This window comes from Oreochromis niloticus, linkage group LG22 (genome assembly GCF_001858045.2).
Source record: "Oreochromis niloticus isolate F11D_XX linkage group LG22, O_niloticus_UMD_NMBU, whole genome shotgun sequence".
Classification (NCBI taxonomy): Eukaryota; Metazoa; Chordata; class Actinopteri; order Cichliformes; family Cichlidae; genus Oreochromis; species Oreochromis niloticus.
The window spans coordinates 30,526,347-30,546,800 of NC_031985.2; the positions used below are offsets into that span (position 1 = coordinate 30,526,347).

Genomic DNA, 20,454 nt, shown 5'->3' on the forward strand with positions numbered 1-20,454 from the left:
ATTTAGCCGTGCTTCAAAAATAGAGGAATTTTAAGATGGCTGTAGTGTTGCAAGAATTACTTCTTCTCATCTTAAATTGTATTTCAGGAGCTGTGTTGTGTTAGTAAAGCATAATACATCTACCTGATGGAACTACTATTTTTCAAGTGATTTGACTGCCCAGGGGAGACTCTGCCTGTGATTTACTCTATATGTAGGCTTTTGCATACCATAAGATGACTTTTGGAAACGTGCTGGCTTTTACTGACAGTCTGACTAATTGCTGAATCAGACTGTAATTTGAGATATGCTTTTGCCTACCATCTGTACTGAGACTGAAACCAAAAGATGTCCAGTCAGAATTCCCCCACTTACGTCAGGAAGCAAAAGTGAAACAATAACGGTGCAGTGCATTACTCAATGCCATGAAATAAGACAGTGGGAATTGGAGGTGAAAGCAAAATAAATCTAAGTAAAAGTCTTGTCTTTTTACTTTTTAGAACAGTTTTTACTTTTTTTGGATCTAGCAGTCAATTAATAACTCAAAAGAACTAGTTGAAGCCCTAAGGGTGCTTGTGCATCCTGTGTATATAAACTGCTACAGTGAATAGAGTTGTTATACCATGTTCATTATTTCTCACTGCTGATTTCTTGATCAAAGCAACTTTAAGTTATATTTATGCTATGACTGAGTGTAGCAGGTACAATGCAAACAAAACAAAGCCTGCACACACACCCAAACAAGTGGTTTAATGTTTACTATAAATATACCTCACTCTCCTCTGGTAATCACCTAGATGTTCTATGAAGCTATGTGCTCCACATCTTCCCTCTGAATCATCAGCCATCATGTGAATTGAGGTAAGCAAACACACTCATACAGTAATACTCACTACAAGGAAGGAAACTACTTTTGTGTGGGAGACTTTTCTCTTATCTTTATGCTATGTCAGCATTGTTTTTTTAGTTTCATGCCTATAAAACACTGAATTTAGTAAGGCTGAATTGATTTCATTGCTGGGGGTCCACTAGGGGGGCGGGGACAATTAGGGAGTCAGGGGTGATTGGACAAAGCCGGGCTGGAGCAGACGATGATTGGCCGTTCATGAACAGGCCCCGCCCACGGGTGGTGCCCTGAACCTGCTGTATGTTGAAGCGTTGCGTTCAGCGAGCTTCGAGTTTAGAGGGTCTCTCTCTGTCGGGGTGACAAGTCAGACAACGGGAACAACCGAAGGGGAGTAGCTGCCGTGTGAAGAAAAAAATTTAAAAAACACACACTTTTCACGGTTTCACCGCTGGATACGTAACTCGCTCTGGAGTTGGATTAACTTAAAACCCGCCTTTTTTAGTTTTTGTTTTTAATTTGCTTTAGAAGACCGCCACTCACCGAAGACAATGGGATCCCAGGCATCCAAGGGAGAGGTGGCCGCGGAGGCAAACGCTGCCGCCGCTGATGCTGCGGCTGCCAAAACCAACGGACAGGTAAATATACCGTCTAGTGGCTCCGTATGACTACTTTATCACAGAAGGATGGCATAATAAATTGATAAAAGTTGAGTTTCTCACACGAAAACCTCGCATATAGCGGATTTGGCTAACGATGAATCGATTAAACTTGAATGTAAGGACAATTTGGGGTAAGTCAGGTGGGGCTTTGTAGCATCTCGTCTCAGGCTCAGACGGGTGTTCACAGAGCTCCCCCAAAAAACATATCAGTCTGTGGGGAGGGGGGCTGTTATTTGTCACGGTTTTCCCAGTTTCAAGTAAGTATGTGTTTATTTGTCACTGAGGTCGAACCGAGAACGCTTTTTGACAGTGCCAGTCACAAAAGGGGGAGGGGGGCGGCTTGCTCGCACGTAGGCAGTCTACTACTCCTCCCTGAAAAGAGCCCTGTTGCCGTCTCACCGCAAATTTTGCAAATTGGTACTTTCCAAAACGTAAGTAAAATTAGTCATTAATGAGATGTCAAATGTCACTAATATTCAAAACGATTAGATCATCATGAAAAGATTTTCCGTCACTCTTATCAAATAGTCTTCCGATAGGGGGGGGGGTTATTTCATACATAAATATTTTTCTTCGGAGTTTTAAATATTTTTCCCCTGGAAAATTATCAAATTTTTCTTGGGTAAACAAAAAATAACAAATTATGGTGTTTTCTTTCGTCCATCGATGAGCTTCAGCCTCGTCTTTGTTGAGCCCGCCTGTCTGGTAACCCGGGCGGTCTGTGAGGCGCTGCCGCCGCCTATCGCCTGATTAGGGTACTGCAAGGCGTCGCCTCTTGAGCCAGACGACATGGTGGTTAATTGATGAGCGCAACGATGCTCGGCAAAGATATGAGACCTCCCCAACAGCAGTTATTGCTGTTTGTATTTTATGTTTGTTTTTTAAAATAAAAAACACAAGACTTGATAGAAACCTGACTTATTTTGTGGCTTTTTTTTTTTTCTTCTTTTTTTTTGTAACCCTTTCTCCAGGAGAACGGTCACGTGAAGACCAATGGCGATGTCTCTACAAAGCCCGATGGGGATGCTGCAGCTACCAACGGCTCTGCGGAGGCCGCCAAGGAGCCTGAAGCCGGTGCGGGAGGTGACACTATCGAACCGGCGCCTGCTGCAGACGGAGAGGCTGCGAAACCCGAGGGCGAGGCTGCGGCCAAAGAAAGCACCAAAGAGAAGAAGAAGAAGAAGTTCTCCCTGAAGAAGTCCTTCAACTTCAAACTGAACATCAAGAAGAGCAAGAAGAGCGAGGCTGTGAAAGAGGAAGCGGCTGCCGCTGCCCCCTCTGAGGAGAAGCCTGCTGAGAATGGAGCCGCTGCTCCTGCTGAGGAGAAGAAGGAGGAGGTGAAGGAGGAGGCTGCTGATGCCGCCGCCGCTGCCTCTGCCGCTGAGGCTCCGAAGGTGGAGGAGGGGCCGGCTAAGGAGGAGGCCCCAAGGAGGAGGCCAAAGAGGCAGCTGCTCCTGCCCCCGAGGCCACGAAACCGACAGAGGAGAGCAGCTCGACCCCCGCTCCGTCTGAAAAGAAAGAGTGATTGTACGTTTAGCTCACAATGAACTGGGTGAACTGTTTTTCAAGAGAGAGAAAGAATTTAAGAGTATATATATATATATATATTTATATATATGTGTATATGTATACATATGTATATGGATATATGTATATGTAAATATATACACATGTATGTGAGAGACTCCTTCGACGTGCCACTTTTTTCGTCATGATAATAAGACGACAGACTAGATTCACTAGATCACTTTCCTGGTTACTGCTCGACATCTGAACCTGGACTGAGTTTTAGGCTGCGGGTTTGGTCGCTGTGCGTGGGGAGGGGGGTTGGGGGGGGGTGGATTTTAATGGCTAGCTGGCCGGCAAATGACACCATGAAGTACCGATGGATGACGAATGGAGGTCGAAGCATCTTTTCCCTTAAAAATCTACAGCTCAAGATGCCTCCTGCCGAAGGAACGACGCTAGATAAGATACTAGGACACCACCACCACTTGAAATGACTGTTAAATAGAAGAAGAAGAAGAAAAAAAAAAAGAAATCAGAAAATTAAGAGACTTGCCAACTTTTTACATTCCTATATTTTAACCCAAATTTGAAGTATTTTGTGGTGTATTATAGAGAACCATCTTAAAGATTCAGAGAAGCTATGTCTTGTTTGTTCAAAGAAAAAAAAAAGATAGACGACTTTGATTTTTACCTTACTATGAAAAAAAAAAGAACACTTAAGCTTGCTATGTTCACTGTTGCGGTTTGATATGAAGCAGAGTTGTTTATCTGTCGTGTGTGAGCCTGAATCTGCTTTGTCTCTGTAAATAAATTGGATTGATTTCTGTTCTTTATTTTGCTAATGTTGACAGATGTTACTGGTTTTATTGTAAAGTTGATAATGGTAAATAAATGTTGGTTACCTGCCTGTTGACGTGTCTTCATGCTTATTTCCATCATGCATGGCACTGCTCTTGCCACGGTACAGTTGACTTAGAATCTCTTGAGCGTGTCTATCATATTATCACATTTATAACGAGTAAACAGGCGTCCACTCGCAGTAGTCAAGCAACAGGAAATTGAGCAACACACATAAACGCCATTAGACAAATACAAAGTCCTTAAAGAAGCAAACCTTTCCACTTGGACGTAATCTCTAGGCAGTTATTAGGAAACTTTAGTTCTTTGGTCAGTAATGTCTAGAAAACTGCAACTTTGTTGCAAAGATTTTGTTCAGAGTTCTTCGAGTACCAAATTTCTCTACGAAAGCACCGAGAGTAAATAAATGCAGCCGCTGTGCTGTCCCCTCCAGGTTTGACCTCAAAGTCTAATTTATTAAAGTGATAGTATCTCAAGTTTTAGAAGCTAGAAAAAATGTACCCACTCTTCCACACGTAGAGCAGTGTTACTACACAGTCTCTGGTTTGGTATAACCACTTTCATTAGTCACCACTGTAACAATACCTCTTATACCTGAATTATGCTGTAATGGGACTTACTTCGTAACTGGGAACTGCTTTTAACCCTACACTGTAACCTTTGACATAACCTAACGTGCACCTCCCAAGAAATGTAACTAAACATAAGGTCGATGCAGCCCGCAACGACGTCAGTGGCATGGCTGGGTTAAGAGGGGTTTCCGGTTATGTTGTAAGTAAAGATGTAGATTTCCTGCAGAAGTCTGAATCAAGCTTTAGTCAGCAATTTATACTTGTTTTGTGTGTTTGTATAAATACAAAGTAGTTAATGTGTTAACGTCGGGTGGCTCTAGTAAGAGATTTAATTTACTACTACTTTACTACTCTGACCACATACAGGACTTTATGCTATTTATAGATTCAGCCTTCTCATCCGAATCTATGGAAGAACTCTTGCTTTTGCAGAATTCCAGATTTCCATGAAAGTTCGCAAAATTGAAGATCTTAAAAATAGTAAAACTAAGCTTTTAAAAGCTTTCTTACAGTCTGCAAACTTTTCAGGCGATTTTTTCTGCTAATTTTTATAATAACATTTATACGCTGACACTGTGTGTGCATTTTGTTTATATGATGGCAACCATCTGAACAAAGGTTAACGTTTCAAAAGCACTAGGAGGCATTACAAGATGGCTTTCCAGGGAGAACTTTGCTGTTGTACGTGGTCAGAAACACCAATATTCCAATGGGAATCATTTTTTTTCTAGATGTATATTTGTAATCAGATACAACCCAGTAAATCTGAACAGGTAAAGTTTTATTCTACTAATACATAAGTAAGTAATAATGATCAAAAGGGACTTTTTCCTTCCCACAGTCGCCAAGTGGTTGCTCATAGAGGGTCAGCTGATTGTTGGGGTTTTCTATCAGATATTGTAGAGAGAAATATTACCTTACAATATAAAGAACCTTAAGGCAACTGTTGTTGTGATTTGGTGTTGTATAAATAAAACAGAATTAATACACAAGAATGAACTATTATAGGACACCCGTAATATTAAAATATATATATATATAAAACAGGACTGGTTTACTTGCATTATATTTGGCTTAATACATCCAATTGTCATGTCAAATTATTTAGAAATAGCTAAAAAGGTAAAATGTAATATAAATTTTAACAATTTCTGGTTACATATAACTTGCAGCCCGAGGCTGTATTGACTTTGTGCTTTTCCACTAATGGAAAACGACTGGAGACATCTCAGTGGGCTAAAAAAACAAAGAAAAAAACCCAAAACACATTCGTCTCATCATAGTATTGATGGTCCACAGCTCATTAAAAAACCAAAGCCCACTATTTCTATTCTTAGTGATAAGGAAATCCCACATGGCCCAAGGTTCTAAGATAATTGAGCACTCTTGACATTCCAGTGTGAGTCCGCTGACCCCTGGCTCCTCAATTAGTCCCGTGGCCCTGAGATCACTACAGCTACATCCACCCCCCGTCTCCTTCACATTCACAGTGTTCCTTCCATTAGAAGGAAGGCAACAAGGCAACCACCCTCCTGAACATGGCCAGCTGAACACAGCAGCCCTGCTCTGGGTGATCTGACCCAGTTCACATGCTGATTTGATGAGTTGAGATCTGAGCTACATTTGGATCCAGCCTTCAAACAATTCTGAATTATTGAAACAAAGCCGGAGCTCCCAGCTGACGAGGCGCCGTGCGTCTTGTAGATTTCACTTATTAACCTCCGACAGCAGACATTTTCTTACTAACAGACAGAATTGTGCATAAAATAATGGCAGAAGAAGCGCACTTAATTGTGTAAACCATCCACATCCGCCTACACTGCGCACGGGCACGAAAGATACAGTGAGCTACAAATTATTGATGGCTGCTCCGCAAGGAGTTCACCTCTCCATTGTGTGGTTTATTCTGTACATCGTTGTTCTGTTTGCACTGCGTGATGTAGGTGAGATACTGTGACTGATCACTTCAGAGCTGCTGCATTTTTCATTCAGCACTGACAGGCTCTGCAGAGATTTGGGAAGTTCAAACCAAGCACAAATGAGCGCACACCGCCATCTGGTGGCCAGTCTCAAATCCTAATCTGTTTCAGGTTTCGTCATTGAGTTCAGTAGTAAAAGGAAAATGGGTTCTTTATGTACTTCACATTACGTGCATTTGTTAAAGTATATTTAGTAGAAGAACGGGATAACATTTACCTCTGGCTCATTGAAACGCTTTTATTTTTCAATGAGAACAAACAAAGCAAACCAACCACCAGCTTCTTTCACTGTCCAAACTCAAATTTCAAGTTGAGACAACAGTCAAGAACCAACCTTACATACAACTAAACTATGTCTAAATTTTGAAGCTGATATCAGCATTTGGTAAAGATGTGAGAAAGTGGGAATGTTGTGGAAAACCGTTTATAAGTATGGTCGTCCACAACACTCCCATCTACGCAGTAGCAGGAACGGTTTGTTACTGCGTATAGAACATAGACATACATCAATAATCTCTGTCAAATTGAGTATATTCTCTGTATTATTGGAGGGTCCTGACCATACAATATAAAGCACCTTGAGGCAACAGTTGTGGATTGGCGCAATATAAATGTTAAAAGGAGTCCAGGAGTTTAGAAGTAAATGGGAAAATGAGCCCACTGCTCCCTTCACCTATGACCTCAGTAAACACATTCTTGATGACTTTATTGATTTATTTTCCATTTTTTCTGGTTTCAGGTCATATTGATTCCCACATTGTGTTCAGTTTGAAAACTACAGTCCCCCATTAGAGCCAAAAAGGATGGAAAAGGAGAGTTGTTTTTCTTGTTGGCCTACCTACTTATTGTTTCTCAGCTTTCCACGCCTCACTTGTCACATCTGGTTTCACAGCACCAAGATGGCAATGGCCAAAACATTCAGCTCAAGGCTTCAAGACTGGACTTCAAAAAGCAATGGTGTCCATGTACTTAATTTTATACAGTCTATGGTTTCACCCTGAAAGAAGTGGGTGATGACAAATTGATGTTGTTGAGTTTGTCTTTCTTCTCTTTCCCCTGACTCATAACCATTTGTGGTGACTGGATGCCCCGCTCTGATCCTGGTTGTACCAGAGGTTTCTTCCTTGAGTTTTTCCTTCCCACTGTCGCCAAGTGGTCGGTGACAGGGTTTGTCTGATTGTAGGTGTTTTTTTCTAATATTTTAGTGTCTTTTCTTTATTCAAGAAGAAGAAGAAACACTCAATGCATCATGGGAGTCCCCCAGCAGTCTACACCTATCGCAGCATAACTAAGAGAGGATTCAGGCTCACCTGATCCAGCCCTAACTATATGCTTTAGCAAAAGGGGAAGGAAAGGAAAATGATTCAGGCCAATTTTATGATTATTGCCAATTACTTTGAAGACACCTTAGTTTATCGTCATGGACCTCTGAGAGTCCCTAGACAACTCAGTTAATGTATTACAAAAGGTACTAAACAGAACCTTGCAACAACCTTGCTATAAGATAAAAGAATTTTAAAGAGATCAATAAAATGTTGGTGTAACTGGTGTGTTTATGTTAAAGGGTGGAACATACTGTGGAAGTGTGAGCTGAGCACAGACACTACCGTTCCTATACATATTCAGGTATTTCTTCTGTGAATATTAGAGGAGAGCCATCATCTCCTAGGAAATTTTAGGCATCACCTCATTTCCTGCCTTCACGTAGATTTTTATGTAACTATTTGTAGGTTTTTGTGTCAATTTATAGTTGACATGCAATTATTTATGCATAGGAAAGTACACAAATCAATGCAGTGAGGTTCCCAGGCATTTGGCATTTTCAGTATTCAGCTTTTCAGATAATTATTCTCAACTGAAATCATTTAATATTGTTCCCTGTGTATCAACACTCTTACATGTTTACGCATCTGCCTTCAGTATATTTTTTCCCGTTTGCTCTGGTGACCTTCTTTTGGCAGGTGGAGTGGGCTAGGGGGATTTGGGGGGAGTCCATGGATTTTAAATATCGGGGGGCGGGGGTCATTTCAATCCCTTCTCGAATCTACAGTAAAGCTGTTTTTCCCTGAAGTAAAAGGATTCTCGACACAGGGGAAGACGAAAAGTTCATTCTTATTTTATCAGCTCACAGACTGGTTGTTGCTGGAGATTACAGTGACCAACCGCACATTTTAGAACTGACACTGGCTACTGTACGTGCAGAAACTTGCCTTCATTGCTTCTTGCAGCTTGAACCCAAATACCAAGTGCAACTGAAAACGAAAAGAAATCTTTGCCATAGAAAGCCCTGAAGGCAAACGGCCTACAGAGCGCACTAATCTGTCCGGTGGAGGATGGATCTTAGGGCGCTCTTCGGTTTGTAATACCGGCGCCTCCCTGTAGGGCGGTTCAGCCTCTGTGATTGGTTGACAGGACCTCAACGAGTGCTCCCTGGAGCCACAGAGGAACCGGTGAGCACGGAACAGGGGGGTAAAATGGCGCTGTCTCAAGGAACAAAGAAGAAAGTTTGCTATTACTATGACGGTAAATATCGAACTTATGCACCTTGGTTTGCCTTGATATCGAAGTGGCATTGGAAGAGTAGGAAATATTACATGTATTTCATAAAGAATCGAAAAAGGGTGTTATACCACCAGGCTAGCTAGCCGGTGTGGTGAGCTAATGTTAGCTTGACTAACTAGCCTGCTTTAGCCACACGGAAAGCATAGTTAGCTGTTAGCTTAAGCCTGCACGCAGCACACTGGTGGATCTTCATCGGACTTTCAAGTGCTTTAGTATAGGGTCCAGTTTCGTGAAATTGTTAAAGCATTTTATTGGGTTTTAGATGCGTGTGGCTAATAAGGTCTTTCCTGCAGCGTGAAGGAGTCGTGAAGCGATCCGACGCTAATCACATCAGTGTTACTCGGGAATTGCTAACAACTTCCGAGAAGTGTGAACGATGCACCGGCTTCCTCTGTGATTGGCGCTATCTAGCCCAGTGGTTTCATAGAAGTTAGAATGCGTTTGACTCCATTTTTTTTTTTTACAAAATTAATGTGCATAACCGCATACATAAGAAACTTCTATAACACTGAGCTTATAAATTCCCAGCCGAATGATTTGGCTACATTAACGGGTGTATTGAGCGTGGTCCTTCTCTCAAGCCTTCTTGTGTGCTTTTTAAAATGTTTGTCTGGCAAAATAATTCCGATAAAAACTCCTACAAGTCAGCCCAAGACGTCCACTGTGTATTATGCAGTAGTCGTTTAGTGAATATGTGTTACAAGTTTTAATAAAAAAGAGGCTTAGAGTTGGCCAAGTTGACAAAAAATTCATCCTTACACGAAGCCTAGTAGACTTTTTAACTTAAAGGTGTATATAAAATGCAGATGAGCAGGTTTTGGGTGGAGCTGAGCTTGAAGTTGGCATTTTAGAAGAACTAAAATGCCTAAGGCAATGTGGCTTTTCTTTTTTTTTTTTCTTGAATATCTAAAATAAACTTGTCTGGATGATGTTTTTGCCCACAGGTGATGTGGGGAATTACTACTATGGCCAGGGCCATCCCATGAAACCGCACAGGATCCGTATGACGCACAACCTCCTCCTCAACTATGGACTATACAGAAAAATGGAGATCTATGTGAGTCATACCACCAGACACATCAGACAGAGATGCACACACAGGGTTTCTGCCAGGACTGACAGCTCTCAGAGCCAAACTGTTAATGCAACTGTACCTTGCAACAGCTTTTACACGCCTAAAAATGGGTAGTTATGTGCTGTTTACTGCAGAATTGCAATGAGGTTTTATAAAAAAAAATAAAACAATGTCCATGTTGAGTCACATTAATAGAGGCTCATGCAGCCGTAATTGTGGTTTGTGAGTCTGTGACTTGTTCCTGTGCAGCCACAGTGAGGGTTTGGTCTCCAGCAGTAAGTTAAACCCATTCCAAATTGGCATTGGACTCAGCCAGGGATCCCCTTTGTTACCGAGTCCCTTTCTAACTTTTATGGACAGAATTTGTAGGCAGCAGGTGAAGAGCTCTAGGTTTGGTGAGCTCAGCTTCACATCTTTGCTTTTTGCCAATGATGTGGTGCAGAGGGAAACACAAACCTTCTTGTTCGCAGTATTCCCAGAGTATTTGGTGTCCCTGTATATCGCCACCCAAAATATGACGCTATGCTGAATCTTTTTTTTTTTCTGCCCCCCACCCCTACTGGTTTTAATTGAGTGGTAGTGTCTGGCTCTAACTGGGGCAACTGGGCTGTCAGAGGCAGGGATGGGTTTTAGCTGGAAGTTCAGAATCATCAGGTTCTTGTTTGTGAGCGTGAAGTCGTAAGGTCGTTTGTTTTTCTTCCTAATCTGATTTAATGCCAGAAACTTTGAGTAGTGATCAGAATCCTTTAATAATCCCTAAGGAAATTATGTAAAGAATATGGTCTTGGATACATTCAGTAGGGCTCAGAGCAGAGCTGCTGCTACTCAGCATCAAAACGAGCCAGGTGAGGTGGTACAGGTGTCTTACTGGGATGCCTCTTGGGTGCAACTTAGATGACATATTTGAGGCGCGCTGAACCCAGAGGAGTCTCAGAACATGCTGGAAAGATCGTGGCTCTCTGGTGCCGAATCCCTCAATATCCCTTCTAGACTGGTCATGTGACTTTGACCTCAATAAGTGATAGAAGATTGATAGATAAATGGATAGGTTGACTGTGCAAGGTTTCCATATTTGTTTTATCTCAGAAAATTAACTAAAAATGAATTTTGAAATGTATCTCAAACTGCGTTATATAGGACTGTCAGTTATATAAGACAGGTAAATAGGGCTTGAATGATGGGTTAGCCTTGTCTGTATTCACACACCTGTACCAAACTGCACCGACATGTTAGTTACACCTAACGATTAATGACAATCTGTGTTATTTCAGAGACCGCACAAAGCCAGTGGTGAAGAGATGACAAAGTACCACAGTGATGATTACATTAAGTTCCTGAGGTCCATTCGACCGGACAACATGTCTGAGTACAGCAAACAAATGCAGAGATGTGAGTGTGCTGTTTTCTTCTCATTAATCCTCGGCTTTTCCTTCTGTTCAGGCGTATAAAAACTGTTTTTCTCTTTCTTACAGTCAATGTTGGAGAGGACTGTCCAGTCTTTGATGGTCTCTTTGAGTTTTGTCAGCTCTCAACAGGTGGCTCTGTGGGTACGTTTTCCAAACACACTTCACATTATCTCAGTCCTTTTGTTTACAAAGAGCAGCTAATCAGAAGAAATCTAAAAAGGAGGGTGCATGCTAAAATGACTTGTTTCAGACAGGGTGAACTGAGAGGCCCAGAAAATCATACATGAGGAATATTTTGACTGTTCAAATGCAAACCTACAAGAATCAAAATACAGTTAAAGCTTCCCTTAAAAGCTCCATCAGATTGTTTAAGCATTGTTTAATGTTGATTATTCTTTTTCATTCCTGTAGCTGGAGCAGTGAAGCTGAACAAGCAGCAGACAGACATCGCCATCAACTGGGCCGGCGGGCTCCATCACGCCAAGAAGTCAGAGGCCTCTGGTTTCTGTTATGTCAATGACATCGTGCTGGCGATCCTGGAGCTGCTTAAGTAAGCAGCACAGTTTTGCTCTGTTTTTACATGACTGTATATCGTTGTCCTCTGTCAGCAGAGCGCATTTATGAAAGCAACCAGAAATGCTCTGTTAGGCTCGCTGCCTTTGTCTTTGTCCTGTGTCTTTCTGAGTGGTTGAGTTGCGTCAGCATTAGTTTGGTTTTAAGTAGACACACACTGGGTGCACTTTCGACCAGTTTTGGAGGGTTTTTTGTTTTGTTTTTGTTTATGTTATTATACAGTAGTAGAACTGTGTATGTTTATTAACTGAGTTCTATGCCATGTTCCAGATACCATCAGAGGGTGTTATACATTGACATTGACATCCACCACGGTGATGGAGTAGAGGAGGCCTTCTACACCACAGACAGGGTCATGACCGTGTCTTTCCACAAGTATGGGGAATACTTTCCTGGCACTGGAGACCTGAGGGTTAGTTTTCTTACTCTTACCTCTGACACGTGACCAGTGCAACTTGAACATGTGTGAGCATCAATTCAACAATGTTCCCAATGTGTGCAGGACATTGGAGCAGGAAAGGGCAAGTACTATGCAGTGAACTACCCTCTCAGAGACGGTATTGATGATGAGTCCTATGAAGCCATCTTCAAGCCTGTAAGTTTTCTTTGATAATGTTTCTGTAGCCAACAGAGAGCATGTTCAGACTGTTCATGTTCTGACTTTATTATTACTGTGTGTGTGTTAGATCATGGCTAAAGTCATGGAGATGTACCAGCCCAGTGCAGTGGTGCTGCAGTGTGGAGCTGATTCTCTGTCTGGAGACAGACTGGGCTGCTTTAACCTCACCATCAAAGGTATAACCACACAGTCCAAAAGATAATGCTCAGATCTGCCTTTGTACCATCAGAAAATTCACGGCAATATGTGCTGACTCTTGCAGGTCACGCCAAGTGTGTCGAGTACATCAAAACTTTCAACCTTCCTCTGCTGATGCTGGGCGGTGGAGGCTACACCATCCGCAACGTGGCCCGTTGCTGGACCTACGAAACCGCCGTCGCCTTGGACTGCTCCATCCCCAATGAGCTGCCCTACAATGATTACTTTGAGTATTTTGGCCCTGATTTCAAGCTGCACATCAGCCCCTCCAACATGACCAACCAGAACACCAACGAGTACCTGGAGAAGATCAAACAGCGCCTGTTTGAGAACCTGCGTATGCTGCCTCATGCCCCCGGTGTCCAGATGCAAGCGATCCCAGAGGATGCCCCTCATCCAGACAGCGGAGACGAGGAGGAGGAAGACCCAGACAAACGCATCTCTAGTAAGAGACTTCAGCAGGAATGTATTTTTTTTTAGGATTAAAGGAAACAGTGGCATGAGGATTTGTACTGATGCCTTTTTGTGTGTGTTCTGTTTTTCAGTCCGAGCCCACGACAAGAGGATAGCCTGCGAGGAGGAGTTTTCTGATTCTGAAGATGAGGCGGAGGGGCAAGGCGGGGGACGCCGGAACGCAGCTAACCACAAGAAGGCTAAACGAGTGAAGAAGGAGGATGAGAAGGAAGGAGAGGAAAAGAAAGGTGAGGCTAGTGAGACAAAGGTATCATAGAGCATGATTAAAGATAACAGGAACAATATTTACCCATGTGTCTTTGCTTCCTAGAAGTCAAAGAGGAAGAGAAGGAGGAGGAGAAAATGGACACATCAGGGTAAGAAACATTCAGACTGGGACAGAGTGGTTCACTTTTACTAGTCTCGGTTGTTCACCACACTGGATATGGAGTAGGGAATTTTGACACCAGGTTCCCAGTTTGAAGCAATTTTGGATTCACGACATTGTGGTTTGTAACTGGTTGGTGTAGTGGTTTCTTACATTTATCATTTAGGGTTATCAGTTAAGGCCGTGTGTGTAGCAAGGCAATACTATCCACCCCTCTGCATACTGTGTGGCTCACACAACAACAACGAAGCAGCTAATGAGACAACAAGATGCATGTAGTGGAGTTACCAAATTCCAGCATAAAGAGAAACAATGTATGTTATATCAGAGAGGCTCATTCAGATGTAACAATGCATGATTTGACCTACTTTTTAGTAGTTCTTTAGACTTGTACTTTGAAGTCGTTCAGTCAGTTTTTTAAGTGTTTAAAAAAATGGCTTCATGCATACAGACAGGTGTAGTAAGCTCGAATCAGAGGAGCTGCTCATCACACACATTGATTTATACAGAGAAGAGGTGTGAGTCACTAACAAGCAAATGATCATCGTCCATCACCTGCCTAATCTGTTCTGCAGCTACTAATGTTGCTATATGAAATTACTAATGATTATTCAGTGCTGTTGGTAACTTGCTGTGGTTCAGTTGTTGTAAAGCACGAGGTCATTGGTGTGTCCTGGCACACTGCTGGCTAATCAGTCAATCAGTGATATGACCAAAGCTTAATCTGATTGGACAGTTGTTTTGATAAAGAGATGTATAGTGTGGGTGTAATATGGTGTTTCACTACATGACATTATAGTTAGTGTTTGAGAAAAGGGCCTGTAACAGAAGATGAGTTACTGAAACTGCTAAAAGAAAGGGAACCCTCTTTGTCTTTGTGTTAGCTGTTTAGATGATGTTTTCTGAGTAAACTCAGTGTAGTAACTGTAGCAACTTCTAACCTGTTTCAGACCAAAAGAAGAGGTGAAGACGACCTGAAGACCAGCACACAGAGGAATGGATGGTTTTATTGTTATCCTCAAGCCCCTCTTGATTCCTGTATTCTCCCACTCCAGTGATAGGACCTTTTTCTATTCCTGTTTTTATTATGTGCTCTTAGAGGCAAGCCTGATTTACACTGTCACCTGTTTACAAGCTCAGTGATGCGCCGGTATAAACCCCACCCGCCTGGTGCTCCATGTAGAATGAAATGAATCCCTGTGAGCTGGTGTGTAAACCAGGTTTGCTCTAATAATATTTGAAAGCCACCCAGAGTGTTACTGTTCCTATCCTGGTATTTCACTCTGAAGTCCCTGCAGAGATGTAGATGATTTCCAAGTGCTCACATGCAAAAAGGCTTCGTTAGTTTTCAGACATCTATTTATGATACTGTGATACTGAATAACCAGCATGAGGCACTGTTTGCCTCTGTGTTGCTTCACTAGTGAATGCATGTTTAGATTGGTCTCGCCTTTAGCATGTACTTATTACTGCCTTTGCCCAAACAGTCCCTGATCTCTGCTCAGTAACTTATTTAAAATCACGAGTACAGTCGGCCCCCTCAGCCCATCTTCCTATGAATATCTGCTCTGTTTTTTTATTTTCTTCCTCCATTGTATGTTTATGTAAGGATGAGTGTGAACCTCTTCTGGGGTTAGTGTTGGGGTATGAGTGACTTATTTTAGATATTTTGTACCATTATACATGAAGGTGGAGTGAGCCTCTACATGTGCTTGTTTGGAGTTCTATCCTTGTGAAATGTGCATTATCAGAACTTTGTTATAAAAAAATAAATAAAAGATAAAACGGAACCTTATATTGTCCTGACTTGTTATTCGTACTGACACTGTAAGTTAAAGATACAAAGGCAAGCCAGAATTTGTGTACAGTGTCACCTGACTTGTCGTCAAAGGTGTTTTAAGAAAACCCTTTTCCCCCCCCCAAGTTGGCTCGGTCACACTTCCACATGCAATGTACTGAACCCCAAATTGTCTGTGCATGTGACTTTGAATGCTCAGAGAAGAAAATGGCTACAAGTACATTTAGTTCTGATGAAACCATTAGAGGCATTTTCCTTACCACACCCTGACAGTCTTGGTGCCTGTGGAGATTAAGGGCTCAGAGTAGGGAGTTTTGTTTGGTGTAAGCCAGCTTCTTGCAAAACTTGGTGAGGTATCTATTGTATAATCACAGGACGGTCTGTGTAGTGAACTATCAGAACGTTTTCTGGTCCAGCCAACTTAAGATCAAAGTTTGACATCCCCATCCTACAGTATTGGTCAACTGCCTGTAACCACCTGAAAATTTCAGACCTCTAGGATATTGTGCAATTGTACAAAAATAAATCTCAAACTAAAAACTGCAATTTACTAATAAAAGTTCCCGTTTTTCCTCATCCAATATGTGAATCAAGCGCTAACGCAGAAACACTGAGTAAACTGTACTTTGATGTGTAAACGTTTTCTCATCACTGTCTCACCCTGCTCTGCTCCTTGGATCAAGTGTCAGAACTGCAACCGTGACTGACTTGGTGAAAGAGCGACCGATTCGTTAGATCATTAAGTTTAGTACAGAGAATGGAAGAGGTATGTCCTGCATGAGAGTATAAGGAACACAATCACCACTGTAAAGTTGTATCACTCCACACTGTTCAGGCTTATTTTTACTATCAAGTGTTATCAAAATGAGAGATCACAGACTGGGACAACTTTTTAAGGTATTTTATAGCGATTTTTGGGAGAATGGCTTCACAACAGAAAAATGATTGATAAGTCAAATTCTTGTCAATTTAAATACACTTCAGGAGAACGGGTTAAAGTCCAGTCACAAAATATGTAGAGATCCAGACGCCCCTGATGCCACAGGAGTGTCAAAAGTGATGTTAGATAAAAAACCTTACAATAAACACCACACTCTCCTCGCCTCTATTCCTTTATTGTGAAGTAATCTGGGAGAAGTGTACAGCGTAGACCTTTGTTGTACCCCGACTCCAGATCAGTTCAGATGAAGGAGAGGAGACAAAGTGTCGACTGTCCGTTATTCCTCTTTCCTGACTGGACTGAGTCTGATGTTAGCTGAAGCTGTGGGGTCAGGCGGGCCGGCAGTTTACGCCTCCAATTCAAAGTCAAAGTACTGTGGGTCAAAGTAATGAATCCTTACGTATCCGTCTTCTCCTCCACTGCTGTAACTGCACAAAACAACAACAGCAGGAGAAATGTGTTAACAACTGCTTCAACCACGCTGTCTGTATATTTGATGATGATGATGGTCAGGAAGGCGGTCGTCTTTTACCTCTTGCCGTCAGGGTGGAATGCCACACAGTTGATTGGGCCGAAGTGACCTTTGACCCTGCCAAACTCCTCTTCATAGGCAGCATGGAAGAACCTGAGTACAGAAAAGAAGGCGGTTACCACCACAACACTACGTCAGGTTCCTGAAAGGACTAAAGGACTAAAGTCAAGCATTAAAAGGGGAATCCACATCTGTCACATTAGCTTACCTGGCCTCAAACTTCCCGATTCTGGTGGAGGTCGTAGTGACCTCCATGGCTTCCTGTCCACCTCCCATCACCACCTGAGTGACACAGCATGAGTAAATATTAAATGTCAGACTGATCCTCTGTGCAAAGGACGTGCAGCACTGTGATGGGCTTCTCTTACATGGTCCATTATCGGGGAGATGGCAGCGGAGTTAACAGGTCTCTCTGTCTTAAATGTCTTGATGTGATCCAGAGAAGTCGAGTCAAACAACTACAAGAACATGAGGAAGATGACCAACACTCAGTAACAGCATCACAGACATCTGCATGTGACATTAAAGCAAACGTACAACAGTGACCTGATCAGGGAGGTTGTGTTTAAAGGCTTACCTTAGCAGTGTTGTCCTTGGAGGCAGAGATGAACATCGTCAGATCCACTGATGTCTGGATGTCGTTGATCTGCTTGGTGTGCTCCTTGGCCTTCTTCAGGATCTCTCCGGACTGTCCAAAACATGAAGCACGTTTCAACGTGACGCTTTGAAGCGGGATTCTTTTTTTTCTTGTTTCAACCCCCGGATTTTTATTCGTGCACTTCAACCATTCAAAGTAAGCCTTGTTCATTTTATGTTACAGTGGACCTCATCAGTTCATCCTGTCTGAAACAAGCCGTTTTGGCTCCGCTCCCTTTAAGCCATTTCTGACCTGATAAGCTGCCTCTTGCATGTGTGAGATAACCATACAAGGACGCCCTCTCTGACATCACACAGGGCCAAGGTAGGAAAAGAAGATGGTGTGAAACTGTTTGGAGCAGTCTGGCTTATAATGACTCCTTGTACATACTCCAATGTCATATGAAATTCTGGTCATGTTTAATATGAGCAATCACCATGGTAACAGCATATACAGAAAACAAGGGAAAGGTGAAGAGGTCACATTTTTGTAGCACTGTGAGCTATGTGTAGTTAGCACTTGGCTTTCTATGTTGCCTGTTTAATACACTCCCACATGTTCCCAGTGTGTGACACAAACCTTGGCGCTAAACTGGTTGATCTCCCCGTTCTCATGGCCGGCGATGACAAATTCTCCCAGTGGTCCCCACACAGCACTGGTGATCTTGTGGTCACTGCAAGGTACAGTCAGGTAGGGCTGGTTGTCCTCTGCAGAGAGAAGAGAGAAAAAAATTACAACTTTATACCACTGACATGAGCCATAATCTGCATGTACGACAATAATTCCACTGATACAGTAAAACTCTCTCTAAATACATATAAAACTGAGATAAAGATGAGTTACTTCACACTGGTCTATGGAGGAAAATGTGCCCAATGGTGGCTTCAAAGCACCTCTTCTGATGTGTGACTCTTTAGTCTCGTAGCCCTTTTTCTTTAAAGATCAACATGACTGCTAACACTGTGTATATGCACCTATCTGCTGTGGATCCCGCAGGTCAAAGAAGTTCAGGAAACACTGGTAACCCATCTGCTTGTCTGTGGAGAACATGATGATGTTGCCGCTGAAGTCGAAGCCGCACGTTCGGACAGCAGAGTTGGTGTTGAGCAGAGCCAGCTGTTTACCTGTGGACGACACACAGTGGGCTTTATGACACTGTAGAACAAACTACTTGCGGTTAGAGATGTCTCATACCTGAGTGGTTCAGACGATGCTGCAAAAATGGCATTAAAGTGGATACATTGTTTTTCCTTATTCTCTTATACATACACTGTTACAATGGTCGATGCTTTTATTAAACTCAGACAAAATTTAAAATGACAAATAATCCCCACAAAACCCTCAGTTTTTTCTACCCTTGGCTCTATATGATGTCATTGAAAACAGATTTTTTTAATATGGCCATCTCAGGCTGTGAGCACAGAAGCCCCACCCACCCCTTGTTCAAATCTTTTGTTTGCAAGAAGCAGCCAATAAGAATATAGTTACACATAAAATGAAAGGAGCTAAAACAGCCAGTCTGAGACAGAAGATCAACTGAGGGGGCAGAGCAAAGCCCAGTATACCACACATGAGGATTAGTTTGAAATCATGCAAAGCTAGTGAAAGAAAAATGATTAACTTGTTTTCAACCTACCAGTCTCGCAGTCCCACAACCGACAGCTGTTATCTGCTGATCCTGTTAGCACATTTTTAGTGTCCCCTGAGAGAAGACAAGTTAAGGATCCAAACATGCGTATTCTCAGCACAGACACTATCACAGGATTACAAACTCATCCCAGAAAGTTTGCTCTGTTCATCTCGATGTCACATATCTAAGACCACCTCAGCTCATGTTTTTAAGATGAACAGAATTACTTTAGTTGGATTTCCTTACCTGGATGATTGAGCATGCACAATCAATACATTACAATCCTAAACTACATCCGTTTGCTATAAAGCAACATTTCCAAGCATTTTTTCCAGAAAAATAAGGATACAGTCACAGTCCACACACCACACAGCTCCTGTGTGTCCGTTGTAGGTACCAAGCCTCTCGCCATTGACCGAGTACCATACATTAGTTACCTGTAGAGAGAGATGGTCAACGAGTTAGCCAGCTGCAAACAAACAATGGATCAGTGAACTTGGCTGTTATGAACCCACCGTGTCTTTAGCTACAGAGAATAGCAAGTCTCCTTCTCTGTTGTACTTGATCTGAGTGATGGACCTCTCGTGGCCCTGGAGCAGGATCGGTTTCTGTGAACAACACCAGCATTGATTTTAAATCAGCAGGTCGCCCTGTTTTCAAAGGGGAAACAATGCGGAGGACTCTACGATGACGAAACAACTATTAACGTTAAAATGTTTGACAAAACAGCGAACGACAGAAAATGGCAAAGAAGAAAAAGGGAAAACAGCTTTTCACTTGTAGCAACCACCACAGGCCGGCGCAACCTCTTTTAGCTACACCCAGCTAACACTAGCTCAAATATAAGCTGTAGCTGGCTAATTTTCGAGCTAAGCTAACGGTAGCACCAGCAGTTACGCTAGCTAAGCTGGAGGCGATCCTGGTATCAACAAACCGCTTCATTCGAAAACGATTAGCATCAAGAACCATTTACCAAGAAGCACACTAACCATTTTTGTCAGCTAAGTGTCGGCAGCAAGTCCAGTATTGTCGCCGTTCCTCCCGTGGAAAGAGAAATGATGAACACTCGTGTTTCAGGCGCCGGAGCCGCGGCGGAAGAGGAAATGTTCTTCTTCTCTTGGCGGATGGGGAAATCGCATTCGAGCGCATTGCCGCCACCTCCTGCTCTGGAGAGTAGAGTTACGCTTAATAGTTAAAAATAATAGTTATAAAGGAAATCCTTAAAAAACCCCTCTTGTTT

The 20,454-nt window shown here is 42.4% G+C and overlaps 3 protein-coding genes across 3 annotated transcripts; 2 read left to right on the top strand and 1 right to left on the bottom strand.

The window, feature by feature from the left end:
- Positions 1-1,142: 1,142 nt before the first annotated feature.
- On the top strand, positions 1,143-3,905 carry marcksl1b (MARCKS-like 1b). The gene is given in 3 exon segments (XM_003443768.4): positions 1,143-1,461; positions 2,457-2,904; positions 2,907-3,905. Coding segments are annotated over 3 exon segments (639 nt in total). The 5' UTR covers positions 1,143-1,374; the 3' UTR covers positions 3,011-3,905.
- A 4,874-nt stretch (positions 3,906-8,779) lies between these two features.
- On the top strand, positions 8,780-15,467 carry hdac1 (histone deacetylase 1). Its single transcript, XM_003443767.4, has 12 exons — positions 8,780-8,926; positions 9,910-10,022; positions 11,312-11,429; positions 11,513-11,587; positions 11,858-11,996; positions 12,290-12,431; positions 12,522-12,614; positions 12,706-12,814; positions 12,901-13,281; positions 13,382-13,537; positions 13,621-13,666; positions 14,628-15,467. Exons 1-12 carry the CDS (start codon positions 8,878-8,880, stop codon positions 14,653-14,655), a joined length of 1,449 nt encoding a protein of 482 aa, XP_003443815.1. The 5' UTR covers positions 8,780-8,877; the 3' UTR covers positions 14,656-15,467.
- Positions 15,468-16,360: 893 nt separating this feature from the next.
- On the bottom strand, positions 16,361-20,364 carry eif3i (eukaryotic translation initiation factor 3, subunit I). The gene is made up of 11 exons (XM_003443766.5): positions 20,204-20,364; positions 19,730-19,822; positions 19,564-19,651; positions 19,221-19,286; positions 18,559-18,708; positions 18,164-18,291; positions 17,525-17,635; positions 17,316-17,405; positions 17,156-17,229; positions 16,948-17,040; positions 16,361-16,843 (listed from the first exon to the last, which is right to left on the bottom strand). The coding sequence occupies exons 1-11, from the start codon at positions 20,204-20,206 to the stop codon at positions 16,762-16,764; spliced, it is 978 nt and encodes a 325-aa protein (XP_003443814.1). The 5' UTR covers positions 20,207-20,364; the 3' UTR covers positions 16,361-16,761.
- Between the last annotated feature and the right edge of the window lie 90 nt (positions 20,365-20,454).